Consider the following 23362-nt stretch of genomic DNA (forward strand, 5'->3'; position numbering starts at 1 on the left):
CGTGCAGTCTCTCTTTCAAAGACCTCTTTAAGCCAAGCTAGGCCTATATCATTGTTAGTCCATCTAGAGGGCGATGAGGTAACAAAGACTGAGTGCTTGTTTGGATTAATAGCCTCTACCCAGGCTGATTTTAGAGCTCCAGCATCTGACTGAAAGATGAGAGATAGAGAAAGAGGTGTACCATCTGAGCAGATACAGGCTAGGACTGTAATCCACTCTCTAGAGCCATCTTGTAGGCTTGAAACAACTCCTCCTCTTTCATATTGCCTCTTACTAAAGATCCTTTTAGACCTTCTAAGGATTCTAAGTAAGAAGCCCTTTTCATCCATATTAAAGATGTGAGAGGGCTGTATATTGTACTCCTTCATCTTATTGTGTAACAGCTCAAAGTATAACCTATACTTAGTTGCTAAATCAGCCTTGTGACGCTTCTAGTCTATAGGACTCTGCCAGCGAGAGATGAGATAAGAGGAGTTCCTGCAGAGGAACCTAGAAACCCAGCGTTCTAAAACGTCTCTACCAAGCAAGGATGACGCAAGATGGCGTATTATTAGACGCGAAGGTGGTGTACGCCTCTTAGTAAGGGATTTAATGTACTGTACAAGCTCTTTTTCGCGTTATAGGTGGATAGAGAGGTAGGCGAGCGCGCGAGGCTAAGTTTTGCCTTAGTGTCTTCGAGCGAGCGTACGATAGCTAATGCTAAACCTTTTTACAACTTAGCGATAGCTAAAAGATGCGCCTAGTTCGCGCGATTTAATTTCTTCAATCGCTTCCTAAATTAGGTCCATATTAGTGGAGTTATGAGGTATTTTGTGTAGGTGTTGAGTTTGGTGGAGTGGGTCATTGCGCGTCCTGGGTCATTGCGCGTCCATGCAGGTTAACCCGCTGGGCCAAGATCTATAGATCGGCTACCAATACCCCACCACTATCTTAGTATGGAGACTGCGGACCACCTAGTTCGCAAGACATCACGCGCTAAGACACAGCCAAAACTACGTGAGATACCTACTTCCCAACGATATTTCTGGCAGGATGAGCTTAGCCATCACGTCGCGTAACAAGTCCGCGACAAAACCCACGACGGGACCAACGATCGCTTGCTACTCCCCAACGAGATTGACACGCTAGCCTTGAACGAAATCGCTGTGTTGCGGGGTGCTGGCTTCTTTATGTTTTTACTGAATTGGAATAGCTGGAGTAAGCAGGTGTTTGATCTGAAAAGTCGTGGTCCTGAACCCGACAGCCTAAGGTACGTATACCCTCTCTACTGTTTTAGTTGACTCTGATAATCCAATAGGGCATTGGTTCCTTCTCTCATATTCATGAGGTACACATGGGGCCAGGATGCTCAGGCCGACTACTTTCGAACGTCCCACCGATCGCGCTTTATGTCTTGCGACTTTTTACTCAACCCCCCTCCAAAAGCCACGCCGCTGTACTGCATACAACTTGCCTCGGACTCTAGATACCCACTCTACTTGACAGAGCAGATCTCCTTTATAATACTACGCGCGGTTCCGCTGTACTTTGGCAAAACTGCAGAGCTTGGCGCCATTATTGGTTAACCTACCCGCAAGCGCAAAGGAGCTGATTCTGGACAGCGACTTGGTCAACCACGAGGTATTTGGGATAGCGGACCCAAAAACGAGCGGCTGGAACGGTTCTAATAATTGACGCTGGAGAGCCTTTACGACGCTATTGTGGCTGCCTGTCACCCTGCAGCGACGCTGTCAAGTATGACGTCTGAGCAGCTCTGTCGATTGCTCCCTCGACTATCACAACTAGAACTGGGCATTAATTTAGGATTTGACTCTTTTCAGCCTCGCTCAAGAATAGATGGCCGTCTGCACTGATTACTGCCGGTAAAAGCCGAGTCACTACATTAAGTAGACGAGCAATGAGGCTATCCTTTCCTGAAAAAGGATTACTTTGCACAACTGTGAGCGGTTTATGCTTTAGTTTACAGTTTTTAGAGCGTATGTACCTATAAAACGAGATCCTCTCCTTCTTTTGGAACATAAATGCACTATATGACGCTCTATTATCGTCACTTACGCCTTTTCTCTTCTCTCTCGCACAACAACTGGGGTCGCAGACACTTACAAAATGATCTGGTTCGGCGGTGTTTGGTGGTGTTAGATACTGTTGTTATGATAGCACCACGCTAGAGTAAGACTCATAACCCTCCAATCGCTAGACAAATATAGAAAATGACATGTTTACAATGTCTATGTTACTAGAACTTGTCCCTTGAATTAGACATGGTGCATTTGTTTGATGTGAAACATATAACACAAAGCGCACGCAAGAGACATGTAATTGTTTCTCTTGTAGCCTTGAAACATGGACTTACAATAATTAAAGACTTAATATAGTTAACCATCTTGTTGACAAATTTAATTAGCAAAATGAGTGGGCACTACTATAATGTCCTCCTTCACCCATCCCCCTCTCTTCGCCGAGCTAGTCCCACTGTCTCTATATGCACACTCGTCAACACTTCTACCGTCGAACATGCGGTACGTAAGAATTGCTAAAGATGGTGAGCACGAGCCAAAAGCCAGGCTCGTTCAATTCACGTTTGGTGTTATTGCTGGACGTTATTGCCTATCCTTTGGTACATCTCGATCAAGCGACTATATGCTGCCTGTGTCCAATGGAGTAGCATCACACCACTTTATTCTATTCTTGAATGTGTACAACCACTATCTTTAACTAAGATCCACATGCGCTGAAGGTGTTCATGCCATATCTCATATCCAAGAAGAAATTCACGTGGCTGCTCCGAATGATACACTTATAATCCTTGCTCTAATAACGGTTAGGATCGGGAAAGGACCTGGCATCGAATTTAAGGTTCTTCCGCCAGTTGATAGCAGCAAATATCACGCGTGCTTGTTGGCATATCTCTTATCTATTTAATCACATCTTGCAGCGTCTTACGAGTTCTCACATGCAGACTTAACACAGCTAATTTCTAGAAAGAGACAAAGATTACTTGTGGGGCTTTCGGAAGCGAAACACCATAAGCGCTGACGCCATGCTTCTTCTATTCTAGCTAAACATAATGCAGAGTTACTTTCTCCTCAAATTTTACCCTAGCGTCACCAACTAACTGTAGGCTGGTTCTTAAGCATTCTGCAAAATTTGAAGCTTGCTTGGGGATAGAAGAGGGTAAAACTTTAGTAGAGTCACGATATAATAGAAATGCAACTGTCATTTGTGTTACATTACTCATCTCGGTTGCACATGTGTAACAATAATTTATCGCATCTTGATTTTACCTGATATCTTAAAATTATTGCACTATCCGCTAACGTTCAGCAGACTTATAATGGGTAATGACTACGACTGCTAACCTCTTTCAAAAATATCTTCTTTTATCATTCGGCGTTGTGGCGCGCGATTTGAAGCCGAACTATTTGCAGCTATCTCTGAGTGTCCTTTTATTATCCGGTCTTTTGAGTTTGCACCTGCCGATGGGGCAATTTTCGCAACTGCTAATGCTGCACCCCTAATAGGAACCCTGAGTGAGCGGTTTTGGCAGCTCAATGAACATGTGCGCAGGTATCGCCATGCAGTTGAAGACTCTGAACGACGCTTGGTGCTGTTCGATGCGAAGAGCAAGATATCTGCCAAGGCTGAGGACCAGATATACACCACCCCAATAACGCAGAGGGGCAGAGTCGCGTTTTATATCGGGATCTGTGCTGCTAATCCTGAATACGTAGACCTGATCCCAAACTACCGCGCCAGGACTTCAATAGCCAACGAGGAGAGTCGCAACGTTGCCGTCAACATCTCGCGGAAATCACTTCTACCACCTTCAGCGTATGGCTCTCTGAGTCCATGTAACAGCCCCTATCGAATGCCTCTCAGCCTCCTCCCGGAAGCACTTGCATGTATTCAGCGATGTGCTCAAGATCGAGGTACTTATCGCAATCCCTGGACTCGCGTCACATTTCCCGACTGGACTCCGTATGCCGAACATGGAAACGATGGACTAGTCCCAGAAGAATCGTCTCAGCATTTCACCTCCTTCAAAGGCCTTGTAGAGTTGTGGAGAGGCATACGCGTAGCGAAGAGGGTCCACGGAATACCAATGGACTTTGACTTCATGTGGCTGCAGCCACGCCTAGCCGACTTCAAGCTTCTAGTCCCATACGTGCCAAGCGGTACACAACGTCGGCAGTTATTTGTCCAATATAAGATTGACGGGTTATATCGCTCACCTGCTTCACCACTGACGAAGGTGGCTATTGCCCGCAACGGTCGGAAGGGTCAGCTTAACTACTACTTCAATGGGCATGAGCGGTAAGGTTTAGCATCTCTGTAGAGTGGAACCATAATAACATATACCAGGTTCGACTATCTCTTATACCAATTTGACTATCAAGACCGACAGAGGTTGGCATGGACACAGTTCTTTTTTATACCCGAAAAGGTACTTCCAGACGAGTTCTACACGACAAAAGCAAAGGATGCTAGCTTTGATCGGGAGGATTTCAAGCCATATTGCATTACTCTAGACGATACTGGAGAACGGGTAAAAAAGGTTTACAGTATTATACAAGCTACACAAAATCCACGTCAACTTGGCAGTCGACCTCAAAGACCTTCTCAGAGCCGCCTCAAGGACACCGCATCTGAACCTGAAGACATGAGCACACGTCCATTTCCTGTTCCTTCTACGACAAGGCTAGAAGAGTTTGCATCCAAACTATTCTATACCATCATAGCCCACTGTGCTGCTCGTCGCTCTGGTCTTCTCTTGGTGCTGTCGCGTGGGCATCCTTTCGGAGACTTGGCTTATTGTCGATATCGATGGACGAGGCGACAACAAGAAGCCTTCTTCGCCAGCAAATCGCTACCTTGTACAATAACACAACTACCCCCCAACACTCCTATTGTACCATTTCATCTGTACTCCAGGAGCCAGGAAGTCACGTCTCGGGGCCCTAGGCTTACAACAGCCGAGTTTCACAGACTCAACGAAAGTCCTCAATACCGACTGCTAGTATTCGACATTTTTAGTCAGGAAGGGCAAGGTATTCATGGCCCTCTGCTAATCATACCGAGTAGCGATATTAGTCCAACACAACTGCAACTTGATTTGTATAACTCCAATCGAAAACTCAACAAACACGAGGACTTTGAGGAACGGGTGCCATTACTTGCCGAACTCATACACACTGGTCTCAACCCACTCGACTACATCATGTGTTCGGGCGGCCCACGTGTGTTAGCGGACCAAGCTAATACTTGGGACGAGCTTTGGGTACTTCTTGATAATTTTGCTGGAGTCAAGGATGTTATGCATCCGCCAGGTTACTATCGCCAAACTGGTAATTTCCGAGTTACTATTCAGGTTCTCCACCAGATCTTGGTAGAGAAGCATGCGCGCATCTTGGCTGAGCCAATGCCCTTCTTGAGGATGGAAAATGAAGAAGAGTATGACTAGACTTGCAAAACTTTGAATACAGTTCTTTCAATGTTCAGTTTGATACCAAACATCAATATGCCAAAAGTATTATGACCATTGCGAACTGTTCAGTATGAACTTTTATCCATATTATTTCTTCTTCCCCTTTCCCTTTTTTGGTTCTTCTGCCGTGCTGGCTCACTGAGATCCCACCAATTTTGCTCACCACTTGCGCTCCCATCGGGGATAAAGAGTCCAAGCATTGTGTCTCCATTCTCAATTAAGCTCTTCTCGAGACCTGCAACCGACATCTTTAGGGTTTTTGTGTGCGTTCTGAGATAGCCGACAAGTCGCTCGTGGTCCCCGTTTGGTATATTGGCTAAATTTCGAGCCAAGGCTTTGTGACGTGATATTGTCATAGCAATGTCAAACTGATTTGAGTAATGTAGCGAGTTAACAGCATCCAGGCGAAGGCCCATGCCATGCACAAGATCATGATATCGCTTTGCGGTATGTTGCCAGCATTCATGGGCCAGAGATGCGACTTGTACAAGAAGGACACCTCTATTGCGCTCAATTTTGGGAAGAAATCTCTGTCCTGGCTCCCAGCTGTATTCCGATCGAACTAGATCCGCGAGTCCGTCTATCCATAGCTTGATCTTCGTATCAGGTATGCCAATCTGGGTGCTCTCGTAACCGAAGACAAGTAAAACGTCAAGGGCGAGAATCCCGTGTCCCGGACCAAGCTTCTCACGAATTGTGGCAGCGGTCGGAATTGTTAATGGTTCGTGGTGGATGGTTAACAAGCTGCCTCCAAAGCCAATACTATGATGCCGAATGATATCTTCCAATGCTTTTGCAACTGGGCCATATTTCTGGGGACATACTACAAGCACATTGGAGCTACCAGTAACAAATGTGTGTAGTAACACATTTCGATGAGGAAACAAGGAGCGATACGCTGCTACTGTAGCCGGTCCACTAACGTTTGGTATCGCTTCATCGCTATCGCTTTCCGGTATCTTCTGAGGCATCGCAGCACGCAACGCTTTCGCTAGCGTGCAACCTGTTTGAAGAAGGGGTGGGTGGTTTAGTTGATGATTTCTAGATAGTTCGGCGTTCGCTGAGTGTTCCGATGCTCATAAGGTTTTCTGCAAGGCTTTCACCAAAGTCAAACCAAGAACGGGTATTCTAGCAGATACATATGAGAACATGGGGACACAAGAACACTGGCAGGTTCTTGCAGCCTTTGTTCTGCGCATAGTACGCGTAGTTGTGGAAACCGTGAATGACAGTGTATCGGACTACATAGCAAACCGTTTGTTTTAAACCATTCATAATGATGTGCATTTATATATATACTCCTTGCCCGTTAGCAACCAAGCCAAGGGCCTCAACCTTGACGGACTCAACTCAGCATCATCGAAATTCAATACAAGATTCAGCACCGATGGCCTCCAACAGGCGCCACGAACTTCTGCTCGACCTTCTAAGCGACGAAGTGGCAATACAGGCAATTCTTGCAGAGTCTGAAATGCATAATCTTATTACTGAGATTCAAAAAGGAGCCATTAAAACACCTTACCGGCATTTAGTCGGGGAAGGTACTGTAGTATCAGATGATATAGATGAGCCAAGGGCAAATGGAGAACCGCGAAGCCACATCCAGCATTACCTGACGGGCGCAAGGCCACTGCCTATACGTACGAAAAGCAGGACCAGTTCTTGGAGTCGTTTCACGAAGATCAAAGAGCTGAAGATCTCTGACGTTGTTCTCGAGCACATAGAAACCCACGGCACCAAAGCTATCCCGTTCTTCTCTCGTGAAGCAATGTCGCACGGAGTGGAGAAGCTCGACGACAAGAAGCTCAGTGACGCTTTCACTATCTGCTATCGCAATACGAGTCAGCTCAAGCAGAACATCGAGACTGATCGGATCCTGCGGTTGTTTCATATGCTCCAATACTACGACATTTGCTAGATGCTGCGACCAGGTATGGAAGATGTTGGAGTTTCAATGCTCTCCGAAGTGCATACTTTCGTGCAACCTCTACTCGCCCAGGATCCAGGTCTTACGGCGGCCAAGGCAACTAAGGACGTGTATGAGTGGTGTGATAACGGTGCGAAGCCAAACGTATTCGTTTCCCAATTCAGTCCAGGCTGCATCTTCGTACTTGCGAACCAACTATCCGCGAATTTCATCAAGAAAAACAAGATAGCGCGATCTGGGACGAAACTCAAGGCAGCGGTGAGCTACCTTGAGTTTATGCTCCAATTAAGTGTCATGCTGAAGACACCAAAGGCTGGAAAGCTAGGCGAGGCTATACGAGAGTTCCTCATCCGTCCATTTCGTCAGAAACACGAAGGGATTGACCTGCCTGCTGCTACTTCTAAAGGCGTGCAGCAACCCAGCAGTGCTGGAGGGGAGGATGAGTAGGAAACGATCGCTTGATCTAGTTGCTGAGAGGCACGGCATGCCAAATGGTGTATCTCAATCCACAGTAATATATGACCTAACCGGTGGGTCACTGCACATGATCAATCTCAGATTATTAGCTTGGTTTTCGTAGATTCTGTAGCTAGTCCTTCGCTCAAAACATCAGTTTCAGCAATGCGCATACTCTTTTTGATTCAATAATTGTATACCGAGGCGGCTAAAGCAGAGAGTGCCAGATGAGAAAGGGTAAGGTCTGGGACAATAAAAGCATTGAGGGCATTTTGTCTTGTCTACATTCTGACGCCTGCACTTAGTTTGTACACCCTCCTTATCGTTCAATTCCCATCTCTCGTACTGGCAAACTTCATTTTTTGCTTTTCAGTATCTTCCTGAGCTTACCGTATTCTAGAAATATCTTTTTGCACAGGGTGAGCTAGGTAAGGACCAGACCTACGCATATATTAAACTCTTTGTTTTTATCATAAATAAGTAAACATGCTATTTGTCAAAGTAGAGATTTCAGGTGCAAATACGAAAGAGGGGAGAACGAGAGTGCGTATAGGATGTGTGCTTGTAGAGATGTTATGGTGTAAGGACCGCACAACACCACGAGCAAGTCGCGTACGACTCGCGTTTATGCAAGCCCACAATAGCAGCCGCAATCTAGTCAGGATGGCAAAATTCGAACACGATGATTGAGTCCAGGCATCTCCTTACAATATTGTCGGCGCGCAATATAACTATACTTACCGCTAGCTATACCATCTACTTATTGTCATTCAACACAGTCAGCACTCTCTCGTAACGGGATGCTGAATAGAATAACATAATCTCTTACGTAAATCAAATATCATACAACAATGTAAATAAATCACCAGGCTATATAGGTAGTTTAGGAATAGTAACTATAACATGAAAAGACATGCTACGGATGTCCGTGACATGGGATGTTGGTGCTATTGAATGCCGATGAGAACTTGGGATACCAATGGTCCTGATCCTTCACTCTTATTTCATTATAGCTTCCGCTTCGTGCAAATGGCTTAGCTGTTATCCTATACGGGACATAGACCTACCTAGTATACGCTAATCTATGTTAACTATCTATTACTGTGTGACGAAATGATTTTCTAATCCTCTACTTAGTTTCCTACTGCATTCTGTTAAGTTTTCCCTTGCTGGAGTCCTCGCCTAGCTAAATGAATTTAGACTGATTGAACAATGCGTTACAACTACAGTCTTTACACTTGTTTCATGATAATGGCATATTAACTACTTGTTCATGCAGCCCGTATTTTTTACGTGTTTAACTAATTTGTTCTCTACTTGTACTTTTGAAGAATGTAGGTCTTTATTATGCGGTAGTTCGCTCCTATAATCACTCTGTTTACTAGTAGCGCCTTTACAGCAGCCCTGCCTAATAACTACCTAGGCTACCTAAAAAACCTAGTTTATCCTATACCACTGTGACTGGCCCAATCATCTGTAAGCAAGACGCACACTCTTAGTATAATAATATTTAATTATTTTAGATCACTAATGCTGATGATTGCAACGATTCACTAAGAAATTGGCAATAAGATTCTGTCGAGGAGGGGTGTATTACGTCACACGAAAGCTTGGAATAAAACCGCATTGGAGTGATTCTAGCGAGCTGGTAGCAATTGTACACTTAGGTGAGTAGGAATGTAACGAGAGTCCGCCAGTTACTAATAACACGATACATTCATAGATAGTCATTAGATAATAGCCTCCTTTCTGGCTCTGTAACCCTTATATCCAGGATGACACAACATAGTTTAGCAATTCCATGTGACTACCTATTTATTGTGTTCAAGTTATAGGATACGATACCTCACTAATGTCTTATGTTGTGTACTCTATAGCGTTGTAAAAGCTACTATGTTAGCACGTCGAAATCACTCACAAAATAACATATAGATAAGCTGCAGCCATGAAGCGTGGCAGTTCCAATGTCAGGCTTCAGTATCCCATGTTACCTTATTCTGCAAGATCATGCACATGTGAAGGTTACTGCCCTAACTCTGGATTTTTAGCTCTTAGGAGATTGGCACTTTCACTGGTAGTTTAGAATTGAATACCGGACTATCATGCAAATCTCAGTTTTCACATACTTCCTTACCGTACATACGGGATCACTGCCTTTACACTCCACCTCCATACATGCACGTTCAGGACCCAGATCTTAGCAGGGGCACGTGGCACCCCGGCGATATTAATCGGCAAATTCAGCCTCCAGATGCGCTCACACTCATAGTACATGCCTGGCACCTGATTGCATCGGCCACCCGGAAAAGCTAACATTGAAAAGAACAAGAATAGCCTGGCCTTATCAAATCTACTCCATCCGCTATAGAGGCTCACACTGCCATCGAAACGTCGTGTCTTTGGAAAGTCTTCCCATCCCACACACCAGTCGATGCACCCGGCACACGTGCGGAGGGGTACTTTTTTGTTTTCGCCCACGACACCTCGAAGCGGCGTCATTAGCCAGTTTGCAGTGGGGTAGCTCTGGAGCTGCGAGAGTCGGTGTATCTTGCCCCTCATTTTTGGCCTTGCAACTAAAGATGCCCCACCATGGTGTGGACTGACCAAAAGTCTACGCGTCATAGCTTTGACACAACTTCCTCGCTATCGTGCCTTTCATCTGAAGTGAAATGAGTTATCCAGCGGTACATAAAGCCAAAACCGGGAGACATCGTCATATTGCACCATTTCCAGCGTCCACGGTTGTGTAGTGTATGTTCGCCTCTAAACTGCAATGCGTTAAAAGCATTCGCTCATTCGATTCTAGGTAGTGGTTATCACTTCAGATTTTGACTAATGCTCAATATTCTGATAACCCCGGTTCGGTAAGATGATATCTACCCCCCACTGTGCAATGCAGTTCCTAACATGAAGAAGAACCCGGGCACGACCTCGAAGATTTCTTTTTGCCAATGCAGTTGTACCTGTTATAGAAGAGGGTATCCAGGCAGTAGCTAGTATTTTTGTGATTCTTATAGATATAATAGGACAAGATGGACTCACTACCTTTAGAAATACAGAATGTGATGATTACAGTATTTTGTGGACATCCAAAACGCCATGCTCGTTGATGCCACCGCCGTACGCCTTGCTTCCTGGATATAGTGCGCTGCCCATTCTCTCCCCGTTCAACGCCTTGGTAATAATCTTGATACCAAACAAAGAAATCGAGAATCGCGTCTACCACCATCGCCTTGAGTTTCTCCCAGTAGTAGCACATTGTAGGCAATGTCTTGTGGTTGAGACTACGGCACAAGACCCACAGACCTTCCTGGCGCAGTCGCTGCACGCAAAGGCACTTCCTTGGGCAGCTTCTCCCAAGTCTGCATCCATGTCAATGTCCATACTGTCGTCTTCACTCTGCAGTGCAGAATCACAATCCTCGCACCGGGGTAGCTGCAACGAGCCTTGATTCTGCTGTACGGTGACTGAAAAGATGGGCTGAACAGGTGGCGCAGGTAGTTGTTTCCAAAAGGAATGCAGTGTGGACTTTTGCGGCTTCGGCGTGGTTATGGTAGGATGCTGAATTGGAAGGAACTGGGAAGATGGGGCTGGCTCGTCGCGATGGTTGCGCTGAGCAGAAAAGAGCTTGTTCAGCGTGTTTTCTAAAACGTGTTAGTGAGTCGCATGCTTCACAACAAATACGGCCATACCATGTATCGCATGCTCATCTGGTCGGTTGTCGCGCACTCTTTTACATGTCCGGTTGCCCCAGTCACTGCTCTTGACCCGACTTGCACTCATAAAATCCCAGCCATGAGACCGCGTGCTTCTGTCCACATCCATCATCGCATCTTGGTTCTTTGTGAAACATGCTGGCGACTGGGTGTCAGGCGTTGGCATGGCGCCAAAGCCCGAGAGGGAGAGCGACGAGTCGTCGGACGAATGCTTGCGCTTGCAGCCCATGGCCGTGGATAATACTCGATAAAGGGGGGGTTGAGGTCTTCAGGGGACTGGGTATCTCTGTCTGTGCGCGCAAAGGAGTAATATGCCGCCACCAGAGCGAGATGGGACAAGACGGGGTTGATGATGCAAAGTGGCTGTCCCGGAAACGCGAAGCCGAGTCGCGAGCGCGTCGCGTATGGACCGAACAGGAACGCTCAGTCCCCGCCAACGGTTCCAACACCAGCGCACACCTCACGCTTTAACCATGTAGATTTCCGATTGCCTGAATTTGTGCGATGATGCTGAAAAATAGGTCAGGACTAATTCGAGTACATTTCGGCCCCCACCTGGCTGTCCAGCTGCTGCGGTAAGTAAACGGAGAGGGCATTACGTCGGTCATGCGAGCGAGCATGGAGCTCGTGCCCCGCATTGCGCCTCATCATCACCACCACCACTACGACTTCTCCAAGCAAGTGCTTCCTCCCGGATACACATATCGTGGGCCATCTGTCGCCCGGCTATTCAACCCCCCAGGACAGCCATGGTCACCCGCAAGGATTCGCACGCCGGCTCGTGGTACACAGACAACGGCCAGCTTCTCTCACAGCAGCTTGACGGCTGGCTCCAAGCAGTGCCCGACTCGACGACGCCAATCGGCTCGGCCTCGTCTCAGAAAGGCCAAGTCGCGATACCAACGCCCAATGCGCGGGCCATCATCGCCCCGTATGCTCCCTCAAGCAGCTGCCGTTAGGATGTGAGGGCTCATGGTTACGCAGGCACGCGGGATACTCGTACTCTGGGCCTGCCGCTGCCTGGGCCTACAAGAGCGCCGATTGGGCCAATGCGTGCGTCGACGGCACATGGGACTCGTCTCGACCCAACTAATTGCCTGTAGGAAACGCGTCTTTCTGCTGGGCCCCTCGCACCACTACTACCTGACGGGCGCGGCTACAACGGGCTGCGACAAGTACCGCACGCCTCTCGGCGACCTGACGGTAGACACAACGCTGGTCAAGAAGATTCAGGAAGAATGGCGCTTGGAGACCATGTCAAAGAGGACAGACGAGGATGAGCACAGCTTGGAGATGCATCTGCCCTACATCTACAAGATGCTGTCACTGAAGAACCCAAGCTTTCAGAACGACCCAACCACAGTCCCTCTAGTCCCCATCATGGTTGGAAATACTGACGCATCCACCGAAGCTCATTACGGCTCCTTGATCGCCCCATATCTTGCTGATCCTGCCAACGTCTTTGTCATCTCGTCTGATTTCTGCCACTGGGGCTCGCGCTTTCGCTACACATACTACCAGCCTGCCGACGGCTCAACAGCCATGCAGCTGAGATCAAATCCACGCGTCCCCAGCGACCACCCAATACATGCGAGCATTGCGGCTGTCGACCAAGAGAGCATGGATGCCGTTGAGAGCAGATCACACAGACAGTTTCTAGACCAGTTGAGGAAGACGGGCAACACGGTGTGTGGTAGACATCCCATTGGCGTCTTCATGGCTGCAGTGGAAAAGGCCGAGGGGCTAGGACAGGACAAGGGCCAATTCGCTTTCCTACGGTATGAGCGAAGCAGTCTTGTCGAGGATATCAGTGACAGTAGTGTTTCGTACTGCAGTGCTTTTGCAGTGCTATAGAGTTGACGTCAACTTCCAGCCACACAAGGATGACGAGCAAACAACAGGGTAATGCATGAATATTTTAAATACATCTTCGTATGAATACCTCTGCTGTTGCAACGACCATATCTATACATGCATCTAATTATCGTTCCTATTTTGTGCACCAACGCCAACCAATGCAATGCCATCGCCCCTGAAACGCATTCAAGTCCCACACATACCTCATCATGGACGTGGCTTGGGCATGGAGCTATGTTTCACGCTCCACGGCTGCATGCTTCTCCTCGCACCCAGTGTTTTCCTCTGCCCCGCCGCGCGATTCTGCACCTGGCTCATCGACGTCATGTGAAATGTTGACGCCGGCCGAAAACCCGATTCCGACGTCCTAGCCGATACGTTTTCGACAGGACTCTCTGGCCCATCCTCAGGTACATCCACTGCATCCGGCTTGGGAGGTGAGCTCGACAAAAGCACATATCGCGTATTCCGCGTCTCCGTCTCCGGCTCGTTCCTCTTTGGTTTGGCGAGAATCGGCCGGCTCGTTACTTTATGGTCTGGTATCGAGAGCGGCTGGAAGGGGCGGCACGGGCGGGTCGTCCAAGGCTGTACGTTGGAAATGTCTTGTAACGGTGCGTTGGTTGAGAAGGAGGATTGCAATCGCTGCAACGACGGGGGTGCTGCATGCTCTGTTTCTACAGACACGGCGCTGCTTGATCGCTTGAAGAAGCTCGTGATAGCACCTTGGCCGGCTGCGCGCGGTTTGGCAGGCTTCGCCCGGACAGGCTTTGTTTCCGTCTTTGCGGTCGGCGCATCTTGAGCGCTGGCAAGCGTACGGATACGCTCTGCTTCTCTCTGCATTGCTTGCAAGTCGCCCAGATCGCGGGCGCTTGTGAAGCCCGTATTTACGCTTTGCATGGTGGTTTTGGCGGTGGAAAAGTCCGACGCGCGGTTCATGGTAACAGATACTGCTTCTCTCGCAGAAGAGCTCGAAGAATCAATCTTGCGTCGCTTGAAGGCTTGGTTGGGCCCCTCACTACCCAGTCTACACCCACTGGGCTTGTCGTCCCACGGCGCCCCCCACGTTGGATCATTGCCATCAATTTCTTCTCGAGTCGCTGGGTACTTATCATCTTCCGGGCGCTCTAGGGTATCTCGAGCACGGTCAAGATCTGCAGTGCAAGGGCAGTCTCTCCGCAGTATCCGTGCTAGATCAGTAATTGTACTGCGCTTGAACGCTAGGTCTGGCCCTCGCTCGCTAAAGAATTTCTGCACCTTGCGGTCGGATACAAATCTTGAAAGTGTGGTTTCCTCCTGCCCGGATTGCTTGACAGGGCAGCTGAGGTAAAGCAGTGCCTGTGCGCGTGTCATGCCAACGTACAACAATCGCCGTTCCTCATCATGATCATCTGCTCGAGAGTGGGGAATCGACCCATCGTATATGGCAGGCATGAAGACGACGGGCCACTCGAGACCTTTGGCTGCATGAATGGTAGATATGGTAACCTGGTTTTGCTCGGCGCCCTCTTGATCAGCTGCGCTCGACAATGTTACGTTGGCAAGAAACTTGGAAAGCACATCGGCGGCGCTGTCGGCTCGTTGTTCAAGACCTTCTACCTCGGGCAAGACGTCGTCTGATATCTCTTCTCCATTTGCGACCGCTGTAGCCATCTGCGTTGCCTGATTGACAAGCTCTTCGACGTTTGCCCATCGATCTTGCCAATTCTCCTTGTGCGCCTGCTTGAGATATGACTGGAATGATATCCTGTTCAAGATATGCGTTATCAGGCCAAAAAGGTCGCATCCATCATCTTTAACCGATACCAGCTTTTCGCGCGAACTGAGAATGACATTGACAAACTGCTCAATGCCTTTTTGCGCTGGTGCAGATACTTTGCTCTTGGGCTTTCTTCTTCCTTGGGCAACATCAAGAACCAGTTTCCACAGTGTCATCTTGCCGATTTCTGCTTCTTCCAAAAGAGCCTTCACTGTGGTATCACCAACCTTTCGAGACGGCACATTGATTACGCGTGCTACTGCATCGTTGTGCTCTGGCTGGCTGACCACGCGGAGGTAATCCAGTATAATCTTAATCTCGGCACGATCAAAAAATTTCGTGCCGGCAACCATGCGGTAAGGGACGCCAGCTTGGCCAAGGGCTCGTTCAATCTGAAGAGTAAGCGGAGACGAGCGTACCAAGATGGCGTAGTCATTAAAGTCCAACAGTCCAGCAGTCAGTGTTCTTGTTCGGCATATCTCCTCAACAATCCACTTTGCTTCCACGTTGGCGGATACCAGATGACGAAGAGTGGGTTGTTCGCCCACACCATGGGTAGCAATCAGTGGCTTCTGCGGTCGGCTCTCGTCCTGTTCAATCACCGCCATTGCCGAGTTGAGGATGCAACCCGAAGAGCGGTAGTTGTTTTCGAGGTTGATGACGACCGATTCCGGATAGTCAGTCCGCATGCGAAGGAGATTCTTGATCTCGGCTGAGCGGAAGCTGTATATACTCTGATCTGGATCCCCGACGATCGTAATACGCCTGGATCTCTGAGCTAACAAGCGCATCAGCTCATACTGGATGTTGTTGGTGTCTTGGTATTCATCGATAAGCACAGCTTGTATCGTGGAGACGCACGAGGGCGATTTCTTGAGGAGATCTACGCAGCGGATCAAAAGATCGTCGTAGTCGAGCAGGTTAGAAGCTGCGAGTTGCTCTTGATAAGAAGAGTAGATCATGGCAAACTCGTTGTCGTTTGCATTCTTGGGTGTTCTTCGAAAGTCGTCGGCTGTAATACCCTGGGCTTTGAGCTTGGAAATCCTCGAACGAGCATGGCCAGGCTCTATCGTATATTGGTACCGGGTGACGATGCGTTTGAGTATAGCTGCGCTATCACTCGTGTCGGCAATTCCAAAACTCTTGTCGATTCCAATCTCATGGCCATAGCGGGACAGGAAGCGACGTGCCACGGAGTGAAAGGTACCCAAGATCAACTTGGCTTCGAGCTTCTCCCCAACAAAGCCCTTGATCCTCTCCTTCATCTCGCGGGCGGCCTTGATGGTAAAGGTGCAGACGATAATGTTCCATGGCTGCAGTCGCTCGTGGTTGATGTGGTACGCGACGCGTGCTGTCAGTGTTTTCGTCTTGCCTGAGCCCGGAGGCGCAAGCACCTGCACGACATTTGCAGGGCTCGTCACTGCGCTCTTCTGCGCATCATTGAGGCCATCCAGCAATGCATCCATGGCCAGTTGCTGGATGTGTTGCAGTTCATGGGTGGGGTGTGGTGCCGCCACTGGCCACAATGGAATGGATGGTGGCCCAAAACGCGCTAGAGCCGCGTGTCACGTGCTTCGAGCTGGAATGGCCCATGACTCGTGACTATGAAGTTTGCATTCCCAGCCGTTGAAAAGTCTTGCCGGTCGGTCAGGCCGTCACCCCAGATTGCGTAAGGCTTCCGCTGAACATGCTCCTTCGGTCTAAACCAGCCTTGTTCGCCAAGTGGAATTCTTCCCCGCAAATGCGGAGGTCGACCTTGCTCGGTCTGCTTTTATCCGTCAACCCGTCTTGAAGCAAGGAAGATCTGCGCCCAGTGGCATGTATTCAGCAAGCCTGCCGATGCGCTATGAAGCTCTCTGCCGTTAGCCAACTCTAAACAGATGTCCCGGCGGCTTATAAAGCTCCTCATGTACCCCCCGATGTTGCACGACATCCTCGAGACCACTGGGTGCTTCATCTTGGGGTCATGTTTGGTCTGCGCATACTCATTACCTCGGCCCTTGCCGCAAGTGGCATTGTCATGGCAGGCTACTTACCAGAGGTAGCTGGCCCAGCCGCTTTCCATTACAATGCGAAAAGACAGACTGCAAACAGCTCGTCGCCGGCATTCAACGGCCCGTACAGTACTCGCGGACGAGACATTGTTAACAGCAAGGGTGAGAAAGTAACATGGACCGGCGTCAACTGGCCCATGAGCGGTACGTAGTCCTTTGCTGTCGACTCCATCACGTGTGTGCTTACTTCCTACAGGTGAGACCATGATTCCAGAGGGTCTCGAGTGGGCATCCGCCGATGAGATCCTCCAAGACATTGCCAGTGTCGGGTTCAATTACATTCGTATGGGGTACGCCATTGAGATGATTGATCAGATATATGACCGGAACGGCGACGATGTACCCATGGAGGTTGCACTCATCAATGCCCTGGGATACGTCAATGGCACCAAAGTCACCAAGGAAATCGTTGCGAAAAACCCCGGTTGGACGGCACAGACGACTCGGTTCGAGATCTGGAGCGACGTTGCGCGTATTGCAGCCACCAAAGGCATCTTCATTAGCCCAGACGTCCACACGGGCAAAGCGCAATGGTGCTGCTCACACATTGACGGCAACGCCTGGTTTGATGATCTAGAATTCAATGCCACACAATGGCGCCGTGGCCTTTCCTATGTCGCAAACTGGGCGAAAGCACACCCAAACATAGTCAGCATGTCGCTCCGCAATGAGCTCCGCGAATCTTGGAACATCACAGACCTGTACTACAACTGGGACACGCTGGTCGGCAACATGACGGCTGGTGCTGACGCGATTCACGCGGCCAACCCGGACATCCTTATCCTCTGGGGAGGCATGCAGTATGGCCAGGATCTTTCGGCCTTAACTAGCGGCAAGAACATTCTGACTGCACCATGCTACAAGTGCACGGCTATTCGCGATGCTGCTAGGCGTGAGCCAGTTTACTTCAATCTCGACGATCACCCGTGGGCCGATAAGCTCGTGTGGGAACTTCATCTCTACAGCATGAGCGAGGACATTGACACGGGCACATGCGATATTGTCAAGGCCGCCTTTTATCGCAATGGATTCAACGCACTGGGCATCGACGCACCGTCAGCTTGCAACATCACGGGAGACTGCCCCAAAGCCGTGCGTCAGACGCCCGTGATTTTGAGCGAGTTCGGCAGTGCCCAGGACGAGACGCTCTTCAACAACACTCTGCAGAATTGCTTGAAGGAATACACGATCGAGCACAATGTCAGCTGGATGATGTGGGCGATCGCTGGCTCGTACCGGATCAGATCGGGAGTGCAAGGGTTCCCGGATACGTGGGGTATGACCAATGACGATTGGACCGGATGGCGTTATGACCGAGGTATCGAAGAGTTCTGGAAACCATGGGTGGGTGCGATGAAGGCAACCAAGCTTGTCTAAGACTGTATCTAAAGCCTAGTTTGTGCTTCGCGCTGGGCTTAGCCGCTATGAATCCAAGACGAGCATGTGTACTATACGCGGGCAAACTGCAGTACGCTACAACGGCCACACATATACCATGCGATATGACACTGGAACCAGACGGACACTAGGCTCGGTCATAACGGCCAGGTGACATGTGGAGGGAAAGTTCCAGGTCGAGTCTAGGTTGAATCCAGGTCGAATCCAGCCCGGATAGATGGTATCATGAGGCGCGATACGGTCAAATACGATCAGCATTAGCTCATGTTTGCCTGTGCTCGGAACAAGGCCCATTGAAGGCGGTGATGATGATGATGATGTGCTGTTGGCAATGGCGCTGCTCTGGGTGGTGAGAGTCGCACGCGAAGGTGCCGAAAGGCCGAACAGGGTCCGGACGACACTGGAGCGGATTTCGTACGAAGCGACGCTCCTTTGGCCTCCGGTGCTTCCTGGCCAGCATTTGACCATTTCACCCCTGTGTAAGCCACCGTCATCTTACAGCCCCGAACATGAAGATTTCTTCTGCAAAACTTAAGACAAGTTGCCTGTCAACAACATCCCATCGCACAGCCACACTACCACCCACCCTGCAGCTATGCCCTTGTGCTTCCCGGACCCGCCGGAACGAGGGCAACTCCACGAACCAAAGATACAGACTTCGGGCAGAGTCAACACATTTGGCCAGGTCTCTGTTCGATTCCATCACAACCCAAGGCGCCTGGAGCATTGGTTCAAGAATGCGCAGCACAGCCTGGTGCGCAAGGCAAATCTAGCCAGTGATCCACGACCCTCCGTTCCGCCGCACAATCTCGCGGACCTTCCTTCGCCGCGACTCAATATTGCTATCCATATATGTGGCTCCAGAGGGGATGTCCAGCCCTTCATACCCATTGCCAAAATCCTCCAAGCGCCTCCGCACAACCACCGCGTACGAATATGCACTCATCCAGCCTTCGCCGACTTCGTGGTAAGTGAAACCGCATCTTATCACTCGTCTGTACTCTAACCCAGTGACTCCCGCGCCAAAGAGAAGCAATGGAATCGAGTTCTTCTCAATCGGAGGCGACCCAGAAGCTCTCATGGCATACATGGTGAAGAACCCCGGCTTGCTTCCAGGAATGGAGAGCATCAAGGCTGGCGAAGTAAGCAAAAGACGAAAGGAAATGGCAGAAATACTTGAAGGCACATGGCGCAGCTGCATTGAGGCTGGAGATGGGCTAGGACCCCGAATTCCCGCACTAGACGTGGACAACACCGAGAGTCTGTTCCTTGCAGATGTCATCATCGCCAACCCACCATCAATGGGCCATATCCATTGCGCAGAAAAGCTCGGCATACCTTTGCACATTGTCTTCACCATGCCGTGGTCACCTACCAAAGCTTTCCACCACCCATTAGCCGCCATGGATTACGGAGATGCCGACAAGTCCGCTGCAAACTATGCCAGCTTTGCCGTTATGGAATTAATGACCTGGCAAGGGTAAGCTACCAATGGAATGCTTTCGGACATGACTACGAAAAGCCAAAATGCTGACTATGCCAGACTTGGAGATCTCATCAATAGATTCAGAACACAGACCCTCAAGCTCGACACAGTAAGGGCCTATAACGCGACTCCACACTTGGCTCATGCTAATCATCTTGCGCTACGTAGATGAGCCCGCTATGGGGGTTCCAGCTGCTTCAAAGACTAAAAGTTCCTCATTCGTATCTCTGGTCACAGACCCTCATTCCCAAGCCGGCAGATTGGCCTGCACACCTCAACGTAACAGGGTTTTCTTTCCTCAAGGCTGATCCATCCTACACACCACCCGACGACCTCGTCGCATTCCTCGAAAAGGGCCCAACTCCGATTTATGTTGGATTTGGTTCCATTGTCGTGGAAGACCCTTTGAAACTAACTGAACTTATCTTCGAAGCTATCAAGTTAGCTGGAGTACGTGCAATTGTGTCAAAGGGGTGGGGTGGTATAGGCACAGGTAAGGTGCCTGAAAATGTCTACATGATTGGTAATTGCCCTCACGTGAGTACACGAACCAAAAAGGTCTACGCCCACACACAACTCACATGAGCACAGGACTGGCTCTTTCGAAATGTCTCATGCGTAGTTCATCATGGCGGCGCAGGGACAACAGCGGCAGGCATCGCGCTTGGCAGACCCACTGTGATAGTCCCTTTCTTTGGCGATCAGCCGTTTTGGGGACAGATGATTGCCAAAGCCGGTGCTGGACCAAAGCCTATCCCATTCAAAAAACTGACGGCGACGGACTTGGCCGAAAGTATCAAGTTCGCGTTGCGACCCGAAGTTGGCGTAGCTGTCAAGGACATGGCTTCTCGTATTTCAAAAGAGGACGGAGCTTCTGAGACGGTACGCGACTTTGAGAGGGCACTGAATGTAGATGAGATGAGGTGTCATATCTGCCCAGATCGCTTAGCAGTGTGGGAGAATAAGAGATCTGGAATCCATCTTAGTGGACTGGCAATGGGTATCCTTGCTCAGCAAGGTTGCCTTAACCCCAAAGACCTACAGCTGTAAGTGCCTTGATCATTGTGGGTTCGGGTGAGCAAAAAGGCTAACTTATTTTTAGACTACGTCACAGACATTGGTGTAAGATCCCAATTGCAGCTCTCGAGATGTCATGCTGATAATCAAAGATACTCATGAAGGCGCTGAAGTGCCGATTATTGGTGCAGCAGCAGCAGTTTCCGGCTTCTTTACCTCTGTTGCGGCCAACACGTCCGACTTCTCTCATCGCCTGAAAAGAGAAACTCCTGAGAGCAATTGTTCAATACCGACACAAGTCGATCCACTGAAAGAGCAAGTACAAGAACAGGCAGACGAGAAGGAGTGGAGTTCTGTTCGCTTGTCGAAAGTTGCCGAGCGAATGGCTTATAAATCTTTCAAGGGAAACTGGAGAGACAGCCTTGACAAAGACACTAGGATGCGAAGAACACGTAAGTTGCAGGCTGCCCACGCTGCCAAGGCGGCTGAGCGAGGAAGAGCCCATGTAGTGACCAGCGCAACTCTGCATTACGCTGGAGATCTAGCCAAGACCAGTCTGCAAGGTGAGACTAGGGCCCCAGTTGTTGTTATTCCATAATACTGATCAATATAGCGCCGGTGGCCTTATTCTACAACTCGGCAAACGGCTTCCGCAACGCTCCTTCCTACCTATTAACCAACGAAGGAATACGACGCCGCGATGAAATTGTTGGTTGTGGTAGCGGCCTCGAAGTTGCTGGCAAGGTTTGTATTTTTCGTTTCACTTTACGGTACAATTGTTGACATGTCGCGATAGGAGTTTGTTATGGGCATGTTCTCAGCTTTTATTGGGCTCGTGAAACATCCCTATGTAGGCACGAGAGTTGAAGGACCGCTCGGTCTAGTGAAAGGCGTAGGGCGAGGTCTTGGTGGATTCCCCTATCACATATTGGGCGGTAAGCTCCATGCATCGTTTTATCTCATTTTCAATGCCAGTGCTAACAAATGGTGCAGCGGTCTTGGGTATACTTGGTTATTCACTCAAAGGCATAGAGTGTGAATTGTCAAAAGGCCGTCTTACTTCGCTACAGGCTGAGCTGTATTTGATTAGACTTCGGCAAGCGGTTCATGACCTCAGAACGGCAACACAGGAAGAAAAAGAGGATATAATGGAGAAATGGAAGGCCATGCATGGCCACAAGTAGAGCAGCGACATTTGTTTTTTTTTCATTTGTATCATGTATCACTACATATACCCTTCTCATATGTTGAATTTCCTTTGTATATAAACAGGCATATCATAGACATAAGATTAACCTATATTGATAGAAATCTCAAGCTCAGTATCTGAACAGCGCTAGGAGACCTTGGTATCTCAACATCTTCAATTCATCTATTATCCCCCGTTTTCTGTCACATTACATACTTGTTGTGGTGCAAAAAGGCTAACCTTCTGCACCGTGCAGAAGGTAGAGTAGATATATCCCGACACTTGTAATGTCACAAAAATAGCGCATGTATAGTCTTCCTATGAGAATTCAAAAAGAAAGCAAAGAGTAGGAGTTGAGGGCTAAAATCAGGCATCCACCATAGCAACACTACTTTAGATTCAGTGTTTAGGATCTTAGCGCGATTTTTCAACTTGCGGTAGCTTTACTCAGGAAAACGACGCTTGATGCCGCTGGTACCTTTTTCAGAATACCACCTGCTCATAAATTACGTATCACAATCGTGTGCCGTCTCACTTTTCTTAGCTCACGGCTCCCCATCCATGTCTTGCCATTGGTGGATCATATCGCCCCGGGTCAGCTTTATGCCGAGCGGAGGATCCTATACCATTCCTTTCTTGTTGTGCTGGGGGAATCGGGGCCCCCAGTATCCTAACTTTCACTGGATTTAGTTCCGTCTTGTGTGCGCGCCTGGCTTGATTGGCGGCTAAGTGGCGTCCGAATAGTAATCTAGTCCAACAGGATTTGCTCAGTCGCATCTGACATGCGGCTGATGTGAGCATCGTCTAACTATATCACATGTGTCTTTAGCTGCTACACGAAATCTAAATGTAACGCCGCATCACTGGTAGAGGCACATGCTAACGCTGTTTCCAAACCATCAGTGATTATATGGTATGTGCCTCGACTGTTCTTTCCAAGTAATCTATTCCTGGAATTCTGTTTCCAATTGTAGCAACTATAGAGTATCTATCACATTCATGTCGTATGCATCATCTACTC

General features: G+C 48.9%; 8 protein-coding genes across 8 annotated transcripts; 5 read left to right on the forward strand and 3 right to left on the reverse strand.

Annotated features, from left to right (window-relative positions):
• Nucleotides 1-3334: 3334 nt before the first annotated feature.
• SETTUDRAFT_35541 (uncharacterized protein) lies at nt 3335-5461 on the forward strand (the record flags this gene model as incomplete). Its single annotated transcript, XM_008032511.1, has 3 exons — nt 3335-3338; nt 3429-4314; nt 4363-5461. 3 exons carry the CDS (start codon nt 3335-3337, stop codon nt 5459-5461), a joined length of 1989 nt encoding a protein of 662 aa, XP_008030702.1.
• Nucleotides 5462-5550: 89 nt separating this feature from the next.
• Nucleotides 5551-6456, reverse strand: SETTUDRAFT_35542 (uncharacterized protein; the record flags this gene model as incomplete). Its single annotated transcript, XM_008032512.1, has 1 exon — nt 5551-6456. One exon carries the CDS (start codon nt 6454-6456, stop codon nt 5551-5553), a length of 906 nt encoding a protein of 301 aa, XP_008030703.1.
• A 416-nt stretch (nt 6457-6872) lies between these two features.
• On the forward strand, nt 6873-7859 carry SETTUDRAFT_35543 (uncharacterized protein; the record flags this gene model as incomplete). The annotated part of the gene is made up of 3 exons (XM_008032513.1): nt 6873-7366; nt 7404-7416; nt 7485-7859. The coding sequence occupies 3 exons, from the start codon at nt 6873-6875 to the stop codon at nt 7857-7859; spliced, it is 882 nt and encodes a 293-aa protein (XP_008030704.1).
• Nucleotides 7860-11087: 3228 nt separating this feature from the next.
• On the reverse strand, nt 11088-11813 carry SETTUDRAFT_98685 (uncharacterized protein; the record flags this gene model as incomplete). The annotated part of the gene is made up of 2 exons (XM_008032910.1): nt 11088-11512; nt 11561-11813. 2 exons carry the CDS (start codon nt 11811-11813, stop codon nt 11088-11090), a joined length of 678 nt encoding a protein of 225 aa, XP_008031101.1.
• A 479-nt stretch (nt 11814-12292) lies between these two features.
• SETTUDRAFT_166097 (uncharacterized protein) lies at nt 12293-13480 on the forward strand. Its single transcript, XM_008032911.1, has 3 exons — nt 12293-12515; nt 12569-12637; nt 12688-13480. The coding sequence occupies exons 1-3, from the start codon at nt 12334-12336 to the stop codon at nt 13436-13438; spliced, it is 1002 nt and encodes a 333-aa protein (XP_008031102.1). The 5' UTR covers nt 12293-12333; the 3' UTR covers nt 13439-13480.
• Nucleotides 13481-13673: 193 nt separating this feature from the next.
• On the reverse strand, nt 13674-16663 carry SETTUDRAFT_157617 (uncharacterized protein; the record flags this gene model as incomplete). The annotated part of the gene is made up of 2 exons (XM_008032912.1): nt 13674-13808; nt 13898-16663. 2 exons carry the CDS (start codon nt 16661-16663, stop codon nt 13674-13676), a joined length of 2901 nt encoding a protein of 966 aa, XP_008031103.1.
• Nucleotides 16664-17147: 484 nt separating this feature from the next.
• Nucleotides 17148-18820, forward strand: SETTUDRAFT_174368 (glycoside hydrolase family 5 protein). Its single transcript, XM_008032913.1, has 2 exons — nt 17148-17395; nt 17448-18820. Exons 1-2 carry the CDS (start codon nt 17164-17166, stop codon nt 18626-18628), a joined length of 1413 nt encoding a protein of 470 aa, XP_008031104.1. The 5' UTR covers nt 17148-17163; the 3' UTR covers nt 18629-18820.
• A 424-nt stretch (nt 18821-19244) lies between these two features.
• On the forward strand, nt 19245-22336 carry SETTUDRAFT_98875 (glycosyltransferase family 1 protein; the record flags this gene model as incomplete). Its single annotated transcript, XM_008032914.1, has 10 exons — nt 19245-19616; nt 19678-20129; nt 20193-20244; nt 20304-20672; nt 20727-21181; nt 21238-21257; nt 21305-21715; nt 21766-21896; nt 21949-22087; nt 22146-22336. 10 exons carry the CDS (start codon nt 19245-19247, stop codon nt 22334-22336), a joined length of 2592 nt encoding a protein of 863 aa, XP_008031105.1.
• Nucleotides 22337-23362: the final 1026 nt, after the last annotated feature.

Source organism: Exserohilum turcica (genome assembly GCF_000359705.1).
Source record: "Exserohilum turcica Et28A unplaced genomic scaffold SETTUscaffold_8, whole genome shotgun sequence".
NCBI lineage: Eukaryota > Fungi > Ascomycota > Dothideomycetes > Pleosporales > Pleosporaceae > Exserohilum > Exserohilum turcicum.